This window comes from Branchiostoma floridae, chromosome 7, assembly GCF_000003815.2.
Source record: "Branchiostoma floridae strain S238N-H82 chromosome 7, Bfl_VNyyK, whole genome shotgun sequence".
In the NCBI taxonomy this organism is placed as follows: domain Eukaryota; kingdom Metazoa; phylum Chordata; class Leptocardii; order Amphioxiformes; family Branchiostomatidae; genus Branchiostoma; species Branchiostoma floridae.
The window spans coordinates 25,887,510-25,905,251 of record NC_049985.1 but is presented as its reverse complement, the minus strand read 5'-3'; the positions used below and the strand labels follow the sequence as shown (position 1 = coordinate 25,905,251).

Below are 17,742 nucleotides of genomic sequence, written 5' to 3'. Positions count from 1 at the left end.
ATTCTACCCTGATGATGGTGTCTGATATACATCGAAACGTTGGAAGTGAGTACTTCTTGGTTGTGCTTAAAGAACCTTACTATATGTTTGTCCTGCCTGCTCCCATGCAGCGCTTTTCGTTTATTTCTTACCACTAAGTAATAACTATATATAAAGTTTCTGGGCGAGAATCTGGAGTAAAAGTATTGGTCCAATGACAATAAACTTATAATTACTATCGCCCTTGACATATTTGGGTGTCCCTTTGCCAAGACGTTATGTGATGTTGGTACAATGAACACGTTCTCAGGTTACGAGCCTCCTAGCGACTTCATATAGTACTGCAGAAGAACTTCTTGTTTTGCCATTTTGTACGGACCTCATGAGCCATCCCCCCAGCAGCGGTGTCCACCTCGGGCCGATCCTCCGGGAGATGTAGCCGCCTACAAACATGCTCAGTCCCAGGCCGGCGATTTGGAGGGAGAACAGCCACACCGACACCTTCAGGAAGAACGAGTAAATATCATTATTGTACAATCCTCCTACACAGGGACATCCAACGGCGAAACCGCCTGTCTGGATGTACCCTGCTCTTTCAACCGTCACTCTTAGTTCCTGTGGACGCCCCTTCAAACCAGCTGTGAGCCAATCCGAGGATAGGCCTCTCAGTTTTCAAAAGGGGTCTCGCTATATGTTTGTCAGGAAGAACGAGTGAATATCATTATTGTACAATCCTCCTACGCAGGGACATCCAACGGCGAAACCACCTGTCTGGAATGTAAGCTCATTAATATTTATAAGCAGGGCGGTCAGGAACTAAGAGTGACGGTTGAGAAAGCAGGGTACTTCCAGACAGGCGGTTTCGCTGTTGGATTTTGCTGCGTAGGAGGATATGTATTCTACATGCTTGTCCGATTGGTCTAAATACAAGTTACATAAAGTAATAGTTAACAAATATGTATACATACATTTGTATCAGGGTAGAGGTTATAATTTACCAGAAGGGGGCGGGTACAAGTTTCCGGCATATACTCCTTTACCGACATTTTTCCTTTCCCGGCATATTTTCCTTCCCGGCGTATTCTCAGTTAAAAATCGCGAATCGCGGATCACAAATCCAACGTGCTAACCACAACACCAAAAGCTCAAGAGCTGTTGGTGTGGTCAGTTTGGCAGCGCTAGAACCCCACTGTTACACTACTCCCCCTTTTCTTTTCAAGATTCGTCCTCGAATCTCCGAGATCGACATCCCTGTGTGGCACATACTAGCCTGTTACTCACAGGGCCGGCGTGGGAACCATTGTAGAAATTCAGAGGGGCGAGTAAGAACAGAAAGAAACAACACCCCGACTCCCGGGATTCGAACCCGCGCCGAACCCGGGCAGCCGGATCACAAATCCAACGTGCTAACCACAACACCAAAAGCTCAAGAGCTGTTGGTGTGGTCAGTTTGGCAGCGCTAGAACCCCACTGTTACACTACCTACGGCCATATAAGTACAGAATGACGTTCATATTAACCCTATTCAGACCGGGGGGGGGCTTTTGAGGCCCGCGCCTACTTTGATGTCCTATAACGCCAGAACGGCTTACGCTAGGGCCACCAAATTTGGTGAGTTTTCCTAAAATATTGTTGGCAACAATTTTACGAAGTTTGAAAAATTTTCCATATTTTCGTGTTGCCATGGCAACCGTTTGTTGACAGGCTGTTTTGCCAAAAATCACTATTTTTGGTTCTAACAATGTATTTTTCACATTTATTTGCTATATTACTGCTATTTTGTTACATAAATAAAATCTTATATTATCTAGCATATCTTTCATAATTATATATGCATAAATTATGCTAATTTGATGACGTCATCAGCCCAAAATCCAAGATGGCGGACCGTATGGCCAGATCAAGAATAACGAGCTAATTATCCCTTAAAATTTATAACTACCTGGTATTTTTTCATCAAAAACCATCTAAATGAATGTATTTAGTCTATTTCCATTGCCCTTTGTGATTATTTGTTGCAAAAAAAGTATTTTTAAAAATTCAAGGTGATGGATATAATATGGCGGAGTCCAACTGGTATCTTAGATGTGTATGACGTCATTTTATGACGTCATTTTGACGTCATTGATGTTGCTATTGGCAACGCAAGTCGTAATAAACATTATTATTCTGTTATCTGCACTTGTTGTTACATTTTTGTAGAATAACTTGAAGTTTTCTGAGAATACCCTTTTTTCATGGGTCCGGCCAATATAATCAAATTGATGACGTCATCATTACGTCATCTTACGTCAACGTAACGTCAAACGTCAAATACTTGTCAGATATTATGTCGATATCATGTCCTAAAAATTTAGTGGCCCTACGGCACGTCGTTTTAGAGTTATAGGACTTCAAAGTGGAGGGCCTCAAAAGCCCCCCCCCGGTCCAGGGATGACCAAAAAAGCCCGGTCTGAATAGGGTTAAACAAGACCTTTGGACCCAGTCACGGGTACCGGCTGACGGTGGCATGAGTTGAAGGTCAGTCTCACCTTGTACGTCAGGTCCGAAGGGGAGGATCTCTCTCTGATGTACGACGTCAAGTATGGGTTCATGTTAGCTGTAAACCGGACATAAAGAACGACAATGCTTTTATTTATCTATTCAGCTTACAGATAAATAAATAAACAGATTGGATACAATCTGAGGGGAGTCGGCAACAGAAATCTAGTTTCTCTACAAGGCCGACTCCCCAGAAGATCTTGTGGTGATCTGTTGCTTTATAATAGTAAACTATTTTCTCTGTCTTTCCTACCTAGTCGTATACTCTACTCTACCCTACTAATATGTCAGCTATAATATCAACAACCCTCACCGCTAACAGGTACCTAAGGGTCCGACATCATTTTGTTTCAGGGTGCTAAAATGTATAACAGAGGCCAGCTAGATATTTGTTTTCAATCGTATACATTTGTACTCCGAGCGAGCCTGTGGCCATACATGTGCATGTATACCGTAAATGCAGAAACTTTCGAGGTGGTTTTATGTTCGCAGTTTTCGCGGTGGCTGCTTCGAATCCGAGGAATGGCGAAGACTTGTGCTGGAGGCTACCATAGTCCCCGACCCTCCTGATGAGGATGGGACTAGGTGAGGTGAGGTGCTTCGAATCACCTCGAACTTAAAACCACCGCGAACAGTTTTTCATGGCAGTAAGAGACTACAGTGCATGTTGCTACCGCGAACATATAACCTCCGCGAAAAATCCTTTTTCCCGCCACCACGAAATTAAATCCCCGCGAACTTAAATGCATTTACAGTATTTAACCTTATCCGACCTCTGATCTCCCACGCACCTTCACTTTGAGTTACCTTAGTTGATTTTGTTATTTTTCTGTTTACTTCTGTACAAGATTTGTTGCTTATGTTTTGTACTTATTGCTTATGATTTGTAGGACACCAGGAAGAATAGTGATACTACATTTAGTATCACTAGTGGAGATCCGAATAAAACAAACAATCCGAGAGAGATAGGCGATTAATACGTACCGGAAGTGTAGATTGTTCCAAGGGTTAGGTGAACTAAAACTCCACCCAACACAGCGATCCAACCCCGGTATTTTCCCATAGACACAGCCATGGTCCCCTGTCCCTGTCCCTAAGGGAAGCGATCATCGGATGTGTCTACTTCAGAGCCGAAGGTTCAAAGTTTACGCGATAAACACAACTTCAGTACCAGCTCAGGTTGTATGTAGGCCGTATTCACACCGATCAGAAGTCGAACGATCGTCGCACGATCCTACGACGGAAACGAATTTGTCGAGATGACACATCCATGGCTATTCCTGAGAATGTCCCCATTGTTGTTGCTGTAGAGGGTGTATTCATGTAACACAGGGGCGGCCGAACGAGCAGTGGAGTCGACCTTTGCACTTGAAGTTTGAGACGTGGCCGTAGGTAACACCGATCACGTGTGGACAAACGCATGTGTATCATTGATGACCTCTTGCGATTTATATCATTTTTGCAGCTACCAGTTAGTTCCTGCAATAATCTCTTGAACTGCTAGGGAGCAATTTTGATCCATACAGCGGATTCCGTTGATTTGATTTGATTTGATTGTATTCGGCTGTGTAGTGAGAAATACAGCCAGGGCTACCCAACTATCCGGAGGCTATTATCAAGTACTCTCCAAGCAGAGGTCGAGTTAGTCTCCAAGCAGACCCTACGGTGCCTTAGAAATAGTATCAAAGCTGTCAAAGGAGTGTAGCCGGCCAAAGGGAGATAGCCGGCTAAGGGACCGTACGGCATTTAGCGAGGGGGGAGGGCCGGTCGCCAGGGGGGGGAGGGCCAAGCAAAAAAATATTTTGCCAGGGGGAGGGCTTAGCAAAAATTTTTTTACTTGGGGGGAGGGCCAAGCAAAAAAAAAATAGCTTGGTCTGCCAGCAAAATATGTCCCTTAAAATCCAAGAAACGGCGTTTCAGAGGGTCAAGATTTCAAAATTTTTCTGGACCTCTGCAAGGGATCACCCGAGGTTGGCGCTCGGGACACAGTGAAAATGCGAAAGGGAGGGGGCGGGGCTTATGCATGACGCCCTCGAAAACCTTCTTCACGTACAGAAATGTCATTAAACTCTGTATTAGTCTGCCAGCAAAATTTACCCCTGTCTTATTGCCCTCAAAATGTAAGAAATGGCGTTTCAGAGCTCGAGGGTAAATATTTGCAAATTTCCCTGGATCCCTTTTGACGTGACCGGCCTCGCGCCTTTGATGACCGACATCGTGATAATGTGTTTGGGGGGATTTAATTTTGTATTTCTGAATTGAAATGCTATTAAAGTTAGCTTTGTTTGTCAGCAAAATATCTCCTCAAACTGAAGGAAATAGCTTTTAGGAGGGTCAAGATTTCAAAATTCTCCCGGACGTCGGACCTACCTTGCGATTCTTCGTGCCTTTGGCGCCGAACATGGTGTTCGGAACGTCGTTCTCAAAAACTTGAAACCCTCGTATTTTTTTTTTCATAGAAATGTCATCTAACTAGCAAATTTTCCCATAAAAAGTGGCAAAAAAAGCGTGGCATTTCTAAAAGATCTCCTGCAAGTCTGCGGTCTCACGCCCGCCGGCGACCGGTCTTACCCCGCCGTGGGAAAATCAGCGTCACGCGTCGGCGCCCCCCTCCCCACTACAGTTTTGGAAGTCGAATCGTGCTGTCGTTTTGGTTTTCATTCCCCCCCCCCCCCCCCCCCGATTTACCGTAAGTTATTACCACCCCAGAACCCAGAAAAAGTCCAAAATATATGTAAATTGAAAATAGTTTCCGTCAAGCCGCTCAGGCCCGCGAGCTTCGTGGCGCAAATCTACTAGAAATCCAGGTACAAATGCTTTTTAGGTGTTGTTTTAATATCAAAACAATGAAATAGCTTCTATAAAGCAAATATTTATGCCTCTATGAAGCAGATATTTATCCCTCTATTAAGCAGATATTTTGAGCCATTCTGTTTTCCTTTTTTTTTGCTAGGGGTGAGAGATCTGCTTCTCGATGAAAATCATGAAAAAGTATGACGCAAAGGACATTTCCGAATGCGGGAGCGCAGTGTTTTATTGGCGTCTTGAATATTTTTTTTCAAAGTTGATAGGAGGGGGGAGGGCCAAGCAAAAATATTTTGTCTTGGGGGGAGGGCCTAGCAAAAAAAAATTTACCTGGGGGGAGGGCCATGCAAAAATTTTTTGACCCGACCCTCTGGCGACCGGCCCTCCCCCCTCACTAAACGCCGTACGGTCCCTAAGGGAGTCAAACGGGCACCGGAGGTATACCAAGTCCCTGACCAGCTCTGATACTATTTCTAAGGCACCGTAGGGTCTGCTTGGAGACTAAGGTCGAGTCGCGGAGATATACTCTCTGATATCGATCTCTGCTTGGAGAGTAATTACTAGTATCAAGGGCTAGCCCCGGTAACTGTACAATATACAATAACAACAGTTATCCCTATATTACGCCAAGTTGATTGAAATAAGTTTGATTTAAATACACGGACTCTTGCATAATCACCTTTGTCCAAGGGTGAATTTGAAAACTGCTCTCGCGTGAATGACTGGATTTGGGGTCGGAAAATGGCCACACAGACACACACACACACACACGGACCCCATACATACACACATATACACGCGCGAGCGCGCGCAAACACACATAAACATTGACACACACACAGACACACATGCGCACACAGACACACACATACAGACACACATACATACACAGACACACACACACACACACACACATATATAAACGTTACATACACACACACACTCACAGTCACACACACACACGCGCGCGCGCGCGCAAACACACACACGCACACACAATAATTACACACACACACACAAACACACACACACGGAAAGGTCATAGAGGAACCCCCTGCAGGTCATTGACCTCTAGTGACCTGTACACCTCATCAAAGATGGCGGACCCAGTAGCTGTGGACGGAGATCCGGTTAGTATCCTCGGAATTTCACTCAGTTGCGAAATTTGTATTGTGCAAACGGTGAATTCGCTTATGTAGACGCCGTTTTTAGTAAATTTGTGTAAAAACAGCGTGAACCCTGTCTATAGAACCCGCTATGTTGTCCATGTTTGAGCTATGAGGTCGAAAACGAAACGCATCGTGCGTTGTACATCATCAGAAACTACATTAGGTTCAAATCTTTATACCTATACAATGTACATGTAATGTGAATCGGGGAGATTCTGTCAAGATAGCATTACATTGTGTAAACTTATTGCTATTCTATGGGTATTAGCTTGTACAAAATAATCTAAGTCTGATAAAATATGGGCCGTTCAAAAATAAATGGGGGAAGGGGTATTTTAAGGGCATTCGGCTAGGACTTGTTAATTGACTCAAAGACTTAGGGTGATTGATGCCTAACACACAGCAAGACAGAGAGAGTTGAAGTAGTCAGGGGGTTAGGGGGCTAAAGTCTATGGACCCAGGACTGAGGGGGGGATGCAGATGAGGGGGTGTCTTCAATCAATGTCCCCTCGATGTTTTGAAAGGGTAAAAAAATGTCCTAGTCTGGTACGGTCAATCAGCAGTTTTTGAGGTCGCAAACGGGTGATATCAATCATATTTGCAGTGGCGTAAGGTAAGGCGTTGCTTTTGGTCCATTGATCAGCATTTTCTCTTTATAGTGTCCGTCATTGTATAGTGGAAACCTGTCTATAGTGGCCACATTTGGCCAGTTCCTTAAATGGCCACAATAGAAAGGTTTGACTTTAGATTCATGGATGATTATAATAACAAATAAATAATATACAATAATAGATGAATAATATATATCATAACTTTTATTTTGTATCTTTCCAGAAACTGGAGGATCTGTCTCACCTGTCTGATGAGGAAAGGTGGAGGTAAGACTGAGTCTTTGTGTGGATCTTTTGTGTCTCATATCATATCATATCATAACATATCATATCATATCATATCATAGCATAGCATAGCATAGCATAGCATATAGCATAGCATAGCATAGCATTTGTGTCATATCATCTCATTATTCCTTATTAGTCTATCCAGTGCTCGAAATACTTTTTTTCTGCATACCTGCACTGGTGCAGGTAACATTGAAAATTACCTGCACCAGACAAATTTTACCTGCACCACTCTGAATTTAGGAAGTATGGATCATAATAGAACTGTTGAGGAACCATTACTATTTTTTCTTTAATACTTGCTAGGTGGTAAAAGTCAATGCAGCTAATAACAATCCACATACACCTACATCATAGGACATTTATGTATAAAACCATTTAATGGACCAATGCAGGTTAGGTGCAGGTGCATTAAGACACCAGAAATACCTGCACAGCTCCAATTTTACCTGCACTAACCTGTATAAACCCAGTACATGGACCCGTGCAGGTTAGGTGCAGGTAGACACCAGAAATACCTGCACAGCTCCAATTTTACCTGCACTAACCTGTATATACCCAGTACATGGACCAGTGCAGGTTAGGTGCAGGTAGACACCAGAAATACCTGCACAGCTCCAATTTTACCTGCACTAACCTGTATAAACCCAGTACATGGACCAGTGCAGGTTAGGTGCAGGTAGACACCAGAAATACCTGCACAGCTCCAATTTTACCTGCACTAACCTGTATATACCCAGTACATGGACCAGTGCAGGTTAGGTGCAGGTAGACACCAGAAATACCTGCACAGCTCCAATTTTACCTGCACTAACCTGTATATACCCAGTACATGGACCAGTGCAGGTTAGGTGCAGGTAGACACCAGAAATACCTGCACAGCTGCAATTTTATCTGCACTAACCTGCATATGCAGGTGGTATTTCCAGCACTGCTATTTGACCATTTGGATATCACAGACAATCTGGCTACTAGTTTTCTCCACCCATCTTGGTTTTCAGTTTTTCTTTGTGTTTCATTAAGTGTCATGCCTTTCCATTCCTGATATTGTTCTCTCATCTTTTCTGTTGCAAACATACCAATACCTACATTTCTTTACCCTTAGATGGTTCCTTGTATGACGGTTTGGGCTTGTTCCAATGACCGTAATATGTGGCCATACCACTTCAGTTTTCTTTTCTTCGTATGGACCAATATTTTGTATGACTCTGTTCTATACCTTGAGCAGCAATATACTTTGTGTCAACTAGGCTTTTAGCTGTGGATTGCACTGCACACACACACACACACTCACTCACTATTTGGTTTATCATGATTCTGCTGTTCCTGTCAGGCAAGGGTTATACGTGCTACACTAAAAGAAATTATATGCCTACTTTTGCAGGGGACACCTCAAGAACCAGGTGTGATTCCGTAATAGCCTCCCTAGTAATTTAATTATAGACATGTACATGACAGTAACGTGTCCACCATTCACTGGCTATGACTGTGGTCTTTTTCCACATACATTTTGTACAAAATTGCTTGACTCATATGCAAACCTGCCAGATTATAATCCATATAGCCAATTGGGAGAGTCTAATTCCAAAAGGAGAAAAGAACAGTTGCCAAGTTGCATTGTTGAACAAAGACAAGAAAAGTGCATACTTAAATCAAGGAAATATGACATGTCATGCCCATTGGGCTGAACTAGTTTAAGGTCATATACTTGAATATAAGTACATCAGAGCCCACCAACCTTCCCTCAACCGAGACGGGGGCCGATACCAACTGCCAAGCACCTTTTGTAATTACCCTTTGCTGATGTCACACTTTTCGTCCTGATGTGGCTTTGGGTCATTTCAACTTGATAAGGATCAGAGGACTGATGGAAAGCTTGTTGGTAAGCCATTTATTTTGTGTACGGATGTAGAGTTTAAAATTGTAACATACTTTAAGGTCACTTTCACTTTTTCTCCGTCAGGATCGAGCATCAGCGCCTCCATGAGAAGCACCGCGGGCACGAGGCGATGCATGCGGAGATGGTGCTGATACTGATCGCTGTTCTACTGGTGGCACAGATCCTACTGGTGCAGTGGAAACAGAGACATGCCAGGTCTTATAATGTGAGTAGTACTGGTACTGATAGTAGTAGTAGTTACTGTTATAGTAGTAGTACTAGTAGGAGTAGTAGTATTAGTATACTGCTGACACAGGGGTGGGCAGCAGTCACAGATCCTACTGGTGCAGTGGAAATAGAGACATGCCAGGTCTTACAATGTGAGTAGTACTAGTAATGATTAATGCTTGTAGTAGTAGTTACTGTTAGTAAGTAGTAGTAGTAGTAGTAGTAGTAGTAGTAGTAGAACTGCTGCTGGAGTCCCTGACACAGGAGTGGGCAGCAGTAACGGATCCTACTGATGCAGTGCTAGTGGAAACTGAGACATGCCAGGTCTTACAATGTGAGTAGTACTAGTACTGATACAGATAGCAGAAATAGTAGTGGTAGTAGTAGTACTTGTAGTATGCTGACACAGGGGTGGGCAGCAGTCACAGATCCTACTGGTATAGTGGAAACAAAAACATGCCAGGTCTTACAATGTGAGTAGTACTATAACTGATAGTAGTAGTAACTGTTGTAGTAGTAGTAGCAGTAGTAGTAGTAATATCCAGTATCTTATTATACTACTGTGGGAGTCCCTGACAGGGATGGGAGCAGTCACAGATCCTACTGGTGCAGTGGAAACAGATACATGCCATGTCTTACAACTTGAGTAGTACTTCCTATAGCTATAGTAATGATAGTAGTAGTAGTAATGCTAGTATTATTCTCGGTGCAATGGTAACAGACATGACAGGTTTTGCCATGGATTAGCCATGGAATGTTTCTCGAAGCAGGAGCTTCAAGTAGCAACCCATCAGTGCATGCAAAGACACTCATTCAAATACATACATGTACTAGTAAATATACCAACTCTAAATGGAAAGCCCTGCCTGGCTTGGTTCTAAGGCTGCCACAGTTGAGTCATTCCAAATCAAGCTAAAGGCTTAGACACCCCTGACAGAAACCAAATTGTTTCGAGGAACGTCCTTAACTGAAACTAGGTGCTCTGAAGACCCTGTCATGACTGAATAGAAAAATTGTTAAGCTACTTCATACTAGTTTAATGTTGAAAATCTGCTGAATGGAAAGTGTGGTGAATTTTTTTTTCATTTTGGGAAAAATAGGAGCGGGCAATTCTGGGATCCAATTAATTAGATTGATATGACCTAACATGTTTTTATTATACTATCCATGCAGGTTGTTACGTTGTTTGGCCTGTGGACCATCCCCCTGTACTTCACCCTCAAGCTGCTGTGGTGGCGCTTCTTCTCTACCTGGGTCATCTTTTCTGCTGTCACCGGCTTTATCATCTACAAGGCCACCAGGAGACCCCTCTCCGGGAACACACCAAGGTAGGGGAAGAAAAACATTTCTGCTACGGTTTCTACAAAACCGTTTTTTTCTTATTGGACTGGTCCAGAAAAAACGAACCTAAAAAATTTGGTGTATCTGATGTTTGGACGTATTGGAAAATGAACAGGTTATATGATCAGTCATTCACATGTTTCGGGCCTTACCGGTCGAAAAAAATAACAAGAGCGAAGTAGAGTAGAGTCTATAGTCATTTCTACCAAGTGTTTTACAGTCAAACGTACAGAGGCAATTGGCCTTGTAGGATTTTAATGCTAGTGGGAGTCGAATACTCCACAAAACAGATTTCTTTGTAGCGAAATGTACCATTGTTTTAAGTATTGTCCATTCACAAGTCCACAAACTGAAGCAGGTCCAGGTTCAGGTCCGGACCTGGACCTGGTCCTCTGGACCTGAATTTTCTGTACTGGTACCCACCCCAAATTTCTACCTTTTGTAAGCTCTTTGCAGTTTATCTGCAAAGTTATCATCCCACCATATAAAGGTTGCATGGCCAGCTTTTTCGCCTTCCATTTCTACGTTTTTTCCAGCAACCTGGAGTCTGGTAGAGACAATTGCTTGCACATCGATGTGCTAGACCGCAGCAGAATGAGAGTAGCACCATTTGAAAGAGCAGATTACTAACTTTAAAATGACCCCAGTAACAGTAGGTAAATTTTACTTTTAGAGAAAAAAAGTCCACTGGAAAGGATCCAACATTCTTTAATAATTATTGTAGATTAAATAAAGTTTATTTTGTCTGTTTGTCTCTGGTTGTTTTGATGTGGTCCTCATGTTTATTGATGAGCGCCGAGCTACTTTTTTCTGACGATATCCCTACTACACGCCAAGACACAGATTTTTTCAAAAGCACTTGTTTAACAGCATTTCTTGTTCCCCTACAGACTGGTGTACAAATGGTTCTACCTCCTGTACAAAGTTAGCTATGGCCTGGGACTCCTGGGGTATTTTGCTGTCATGTTCACTTTTCTGGGTGTCAACCTCATCTTCATGTAAGTATGCAATGTCCCTGAAGAATAAGATTTCTTTTTTTGCATACAAATGTAAGCAGCTAATAGATGACATTATGAATTATCTACTATATGCTCTTTGGTGGGACAAATTACCAATGGGTTGGGAAGGACCCAACCCCCCAAATTTTCTACATGTGGTATAAGTGTAATTGAGGTCACCTGAGTGGTGCCGAATGGCAGTTGTATTGAGGTCACCTGAGTGGCGCCGAATGGCAGCTCACTCCAGACCCTTGCGACAATTTTATTGAGGTCACCTGAGTGGCACCGAATGGCAACTTGCTCCTGACCCTTGCGAATAGCCCCGCCTATTGTAAGCTCCTAGTAATGCAGCCCTTAGCTGCAAAGAGAAAGTAATCGGCCCACCCAATAGCCAAATCAAATAACCAGTGAGGAAAGTTGTATAAAGTGCCTTTCCCTATATGGCACATGATCAGTAAGTACCATAACAGTATTTGACCCCATGACTGCTGGGTACTGATCCAAGTCTATGTCAGTGAATATACTAAAATACAGTTAATTTCAGTCAGTCTTACCACAAAGGTTATTTGTTTTTATGTTTTGTTTGTTGTTTCTCTCTACAGGATCAAACCTGAAACCGCCATGGATTTTGGAGTGGTGACAATATTCTACGGACTGTACTACGGAGTTCTGGGGAGGGACTTTGCTGAAATCTGTGCTGACAAGATCGCTGCTACAATAGGGGTGAGATCCCTGTCAAAGTCTAAAAAATGGATTTATGTCCATTGTCATATTGCAGCTTGTAGTGTTGGATTACAAGGTTCTTTTAACTAGGATCTATGTACACTATATGCAGCGGAATGTCACCTTCTTCAGGGCAGTCCTGACTGGTACTAGTATACTATTCCACACTAAGTTGTTGCTGCTGACAGCAGTCCCAGACATGAAGTATTGTCATACATGCAGTCCCATACATAATAATTTCATAGGTTTATATATGTTAACATATCAAGACTAGTAAACACCATTATTCTTGACATCTATGTGTTAGAAAGATAGTAAAATGTCTGCCATAGTACTTGTTTAAGAATTTGAAGTTAGAATTTGTGCTCATTGATGTTTTCAATGCTCCAAAACTGTGTCTGTGCCAAGCCAACATCGAGTGCCGCATACTAACTTAATCTTCTGGGTTCCACAGGTACATGTAACTCTGGACATGAGAACACTGACTGTCATGTGTTCAAAACATGACATCATTTGTTGCAGGAGTTTTTCGTTACTGTCTTCTATGACAGTCAGAATTGCCTCGAGGAAGGTAACAAACGGTCACCAAAATGTTACTTGTTGATTGGGTACCACCAGATTACCTCTTTCGCTCCTTACACTGGCTGCTCTGAAAATTTTCGTTTGGGGTAGTACTAAGGCACCCCTGTAGTAATTTCCAGTGATTTTGCATGCTGATGAAATCCTTCATGTGGCTTGTGATGTTGTGTCCCACAGTACTACTCCACCACAGGCATGCCGACCCGTCACCTGGAACCTAACGTGTGCGCGGTGTGCGGACAGAAGATTATCATTCACGAGGAGGAGGATGGCATCATTGAAAAGACATATAGATTAGGCTGCGACCATCTGTATCCTTTAGCAATATGTACCAGTTCGCAGTTTCGCATACTTTTTCTTTTGGGGTGGGGGGGGGGGGCACTGATTCACGATTTTTAACATGTAGAATATAATAGTACTTTATTGTAGACATCTGTAAAGGATACAATGTGTGCCAACTTGTACGTACAATACATACAGAACAGTTTAACTACATGAGTTGCTATTATCTAAAAATCTAAGAAATTAATGGTAATAGTATAAGCAATCAGGCTAGCATTATGTGCTGCTTCAGGACACTGTCAGTATAATATTGTCTCGTGTTTTTAAAGGAATATAATTGTATTTGAATTGACCGACATAGGCAGATATATCATCAGGACATGATAGTAACATATTAAACATTTCTGTCTTGTTATGTGGTAACATTGTATCAGACTTACATTTAATAGAGTGTAACAATTTTTGTCTCTCACTATCATGAGTTGGACAATCCATTACAAAGTGGGATTCATTTTCAATATCATCATGGCATGTTGGACATAGTCTCTCATAACATGGGCTAAGGTTTTCTATGCTGGGAAAAGGAGTTCAGTGTGACAAAAATTGCCTGATAATCTGTTTGTATGTTGTAATGTAAGTGTCCTTAACTAATGTGTCAGATTTCACGAATTCTGCATCCGAGGCTGGTGCATTGTGGGGAAGAAACAGACCTGTCCGTACTGCAAGGAGAAGGTGGATCTGAAGAGGATGTTCTGCAACCCGTATCCTTTCTACAGGTTCAACCTGTACTTGTTAGTGGGTAGGACTTAGGCCTAGGAAAAAATGTTGTGTTTCCTTTTTCAGTCCTGAAAAAATTAGGGTCAATAGGTAGTGATTATCTTTTCTTTCTTATAATTCTTTAAGACTGGCCAAAACTCTAGTGTGACATATTACACTATAGTTGAATTAAGTAAACTGAAATGTATGAAGACACCAAGTGTCCTGCATGTTCATTAGGATAAGCAGTGTTTTTACTTCAATATGAAGCAGGCCATTTAAAAATTCTAACTGGAAGCTATGTGACTCCACTGCCCACCCCAAAAATAATCTAGGGTTGGCAGGTTTTTCTAGTGTATGTAAGGAAACAGGAAACACAACATTTTTTTTTGATGTGGAAATATTTAGGTCTTTCAGTATGATATAACCAGCTTTTGCCACCCCACCTGCAAGCAAAGCTGGTGTGTTATACTGAAGAGCAGTTCTAATGGCTATAAGTAACTTTAATATTGTGTGTTCCAGACTGTGTGATAACTTGGGTTATATGTGACTATACAAAATGTATATAGTGTATAATGAATGTCAGAGCTACAAGCTACTGTATATAGTATATAATAAACGCCGGAGCGAATTACTTTCCGGATGGTAGCCAGGCTAACAATGACTGTGATATGTGTACTATTAATCCTTAACCAAGACACCAGCTGGGAGCGTCCACATGTACTGTACGGGCAGCTATTGGACTGGCTACGTTACCTGGTTGCCTGGCAGCCTGTCATCATAGGGATAGTGCAAGGCATCAACTTTGTGCTTGGTTTAGAATGATGCGGATTTAGCTACTAGTTAGAATGGAACAGAAATGGCAACTACAAGTAGATCTGGGGTGATAAAAGATCTTTGTAAAGTAAACTGGTCTTTCAAATCTTTTAATATCAATAAAAAAACTGTCTCTGTGCCTTAGTAGCACATGAACCACTGGACATATATACTGTAAATCCATTTACTTTTGTGTTGGTTTTATTTTACTTCCCTGCAATGTTTTAAGTTCACAGTTGAAATTATTCCATAGTAAAAATTATGGCAATACAATATGGAAGTGCATAATGTTATACGTTTTGTTATGACTGTTCATGGCAGAGAAGTCACCATGAAAATAAAAACACCACAAGGGTTCTAAGATGTAGTGTTGTATTTTATAACGTAGCTAATGTTGCTTCACATGCCCCAACTCCCAAAGGTTAGACTGCTGTATGGTTATAGCCTGGTTTTGATCCCTGTACCTGCTGGTAGTTAGCTTGAGTATCATCCTAGTTAGCTTGCTCCCGATTAGTGGGAACTTTATCATACACTTACAGTGAAGTAGTGCTTTGTATTGTTTTTCTTCTAAAATTATTATCTATTGAAAGATAACACCCCCTATTAGGCAGCTGAACAGGTATTTCTTTTGGTGGGGGAGGGGGGTGATTTGCAATGTTCTTAGTCCAGTTTTGCTTACTGACACACAAGGTTGAGCATGCCAGCTAAAGAGCCATAGATACATGTAACTGGCAACCCAAAAGGTCTGTGTAGGAGGCTAATGAGTTTGCTATACACAGTATGTACAGTTTGTTTTTATTTTAAACTTATAGGGCAGGCTTGGAGCCAATTCAGGTGAAATCCTTCTCTAATTTTTATATATTTTGTGCAATGAGTAGGCTTCAGTCTTCCACTTTCTGGCAAAGCATTTTCATACAATCTGTCCAACTTTAAAATTGTCAGAAGCTGGAAATATGTCTATATTGTTCCTTAAGCTTACACACCCTTTCTACAAGAGGCTGTAACCACTGAGAGACCAATTATTTGACAGACCGCTCAATAAACAAAGCTTGTCTGGTATCCAAACCTATTGTAGGTGCTGAGTTTCTTTGTCCCCTTAGTATGCGCAAATATTTGCACAAGCAAAAAGAGACTGTAATAGGTTTAGATACCAGTCTAGAAAAAAGCTAAAAAAAGGAAAGATTTTTGTTCTTTTGGCATGCATGGTAGGGCTGTGTACCTAAATATCCGTACCTATAAAATTGTTCAGGTACAGGTCTGGATCTAAACACCTGTGTACCTGTACCTTAGTAAACATATTATATCACTATTGAATACCTTTTTTTGAGACTAAAGATAAGTTGATTCCAATTTAAAGATGACAATTGTGATAATCGTGCCATTGAAAATTAAGAAAACTTTGTTTTGAGGTTCAAATATCTAAATCCTCATACAAAGATGAGAATTTCTAACTGAAAAGGTTAACTTACAGATAATTGATCAAACTTGTTGAGGTACAGATAAAAGTCCGAACCTGTACCAGTAAAATTTCTTTAGGTACACAGCTCTTCACTTAAGTTCAATTTTGATCACTCACCAATTGTCATCTCTAATAGAAAAAAGCCTCCTACCTTTCTTTTGAATATTTAGTTTCAAGAACAGGTCTAAAGAAAAACTATTTTTGGTGAACTTGAGAAAATAGACCAGCCAACTTGTATAGACAGACATCATATTTATTTATCCAGACATAGGAAAACAATCACACAATAGATCACCCTTAGAGAGGAAGAATTTGTACAGTACATATATACAGTTAAGCATTATAAGGCTGTCATAAGAGAACTACAATAATAAAGATCCATTCTTTATCAGATCAGTGTTGTTCAACATACACTTTTTCTTTTCTACTGTAAAAATTGGACAAACAAATCCTTTATTAAATGTTCGTACAACAGTAAACACAAACGATTCACCAAATTCTATAATGCCTGTAATAAGAGCTATCTTATTGATAAAATAGTCTAGGAAAATATTCAACTCTGGTACTTATGAACACTTTAGTGTCCCTTACAATACTACAGCAATTAGCAATAAAAAAAAAACACCCATGATGATAAGTTTTATACATTGTGCAAATTACGCTTTTTTATGAATCACCGTGAACAATGTAGCTGCTGTAGTCTTTAAAGCGAAAACAGGTCTGGCCAAGTCTGGCATGATTTTACAGGAGACCAACTTAACTGGTTCACGACATAGATTTACAAGATTTACGTGTTTAATCACCATCACACTGAAATGTGTCCTCTACCCAAATTTTCTATTGCACTGATTTCAATGTTGAAGATCTGCAAACTACATGTATCCACCCAGGGGTACCAAACTGACTCGATTGTCCTGCTGTTACACCCCTGTTTGTGCGTTGTTCCTTGTTGCCAAGGGTTTACGGCCTGCCTTTGCCTGTAGAGGAAACAAGTTAACAAGGGTTAATTAATAATAATAAACGAGGAAAGGGTCGTCTTTCTTTAGGCACCCACTCCACCTGACAGTGATCACACTACAACCTTAATTTCGTTTGTGTAACCCTTATCTTCATTATTGGACTAACATGCAAAATGATTATTGAATAGACAACAAAGGATTTTTCATCTATGACGGTCGGTCGTAGTGAGATCGCAACCTAAGTGGAACTTAGCTAAATCTACAAACACTGTTTGCTAAGCCCAATTATACTGGAATGATTCTTTGGACGATCTCCAAGCAGAAGTAAT

The 17,742-nt window shown here is 41.3% G+C and overlaps 3 protein-coding genes across 5 annotated transcripts in view; 1 reads left to right on the top strand and 2 right to left on the bottom strand.

Moving 5' to 3' along the window:
- The window catches only part of LOC118418861 (oxalate:formate antiporter-like), a 22,930-nt gene extending 19,019 nt beyond the window's left edge, over window positions 1-3,911 (bottom strand). Inside the window, exons 1-3 of one of the 2 annotated variants that reach the window (XM_035824955.1) lie at window positions 3,505-3,911; window positions 2,511-2,578; window positions 359-480 (exon numbers count right to left, since the gene is read on the bottom strand). In XM_035824955.1, coding sequence (XP_035680848.1) covers window positions 359-480; window positions 2,511-2,578; window positions 3,505-3,595 — 281 coding nt within the window. In that variant the 5' untranslated portion in view covers window positions 3,596-3,911. The remainder of the gene's footprint in view (window positions 1-358; window positions 481-2,510; window positions 2,579-3,504) is intronic. The other variant, XM_035824954.1, reaches the window with a different exon arrangement.
- Window positions 3,912-6,317: 2,406 nt separating this feature from the next.
- On the top strand, window positions 6,318-16,055 carry LOC118418824 (RING finger protein 121-like). Its single transcript, XM_035824886.1, has 9 exons — window positions 6,318-6,455; window positions 7,329-7,372; window positions 9,357-9,498; window positions 10,674-10,828; window positions 11,732-11,839; window positions 12,442-12,562; window positions 13,319-13,452; window positions 14,083-14,184; window positions 14,884-16,055. The coding sequence occupies exons 1-9, from the start codon at window positions 6,423-6,425 to the stop codon at window positions 15,002-15,004; spliced, it is 960 nt and encodes a 319-aa protein (XP_035680779.1). The 5' UTR covers window positions 6,318-6,422; the 3' UTR covers window positions 15,005-16,055.
- A 635-nt stretch (window positions 16,056-16,690) lies between these two features.
- Window positions 16,691-17,742, bottom strand: part of LOC118418823 (nuclear mitotic apparatus protein 1-like) — a 33,419-nt gene continuing 32,367 nt past the window's right edge. For both annotated transcript variants that reach the window (XM_035824883.1, XM_035824884.1), the window contains one exon: window positions 16,691-17,431. In XM_035824883.1, coding sequence (XP_035680776.1) covers window positions 17,375-17,431 — 57 coding nt within the window. In that variant the 3' untranslated portion in view covers window positions 16,691-17,374. The remainder of the gene's footprint in view (window positions 17,432-17,742) is intronic.

Excerpts from the sequence above, each read along its gene's own strand:
- LOC118418824 (XM_035824886.1), top strand. The coding sequence starts at position 6,423 with ATGGCGGACCCAGTAGCTGTGGACGGAGATCCG. Across the intron at positions 9,499-10,673 it reads GACATGCCAGGTCTTATAAT|GTTGTTACGTTGTTTGGCCT; the intron begins GTGAGTAGTACT and ends CTATCCATGCAG. Across the intron at positions 10,829-11,731 it reads CTCTCCGGGAACACACCAAG|ACTGGTGTACAAATGGTTCT; the intron begins GTAGGGGAAGAA and ends GTTCCCCTACAG.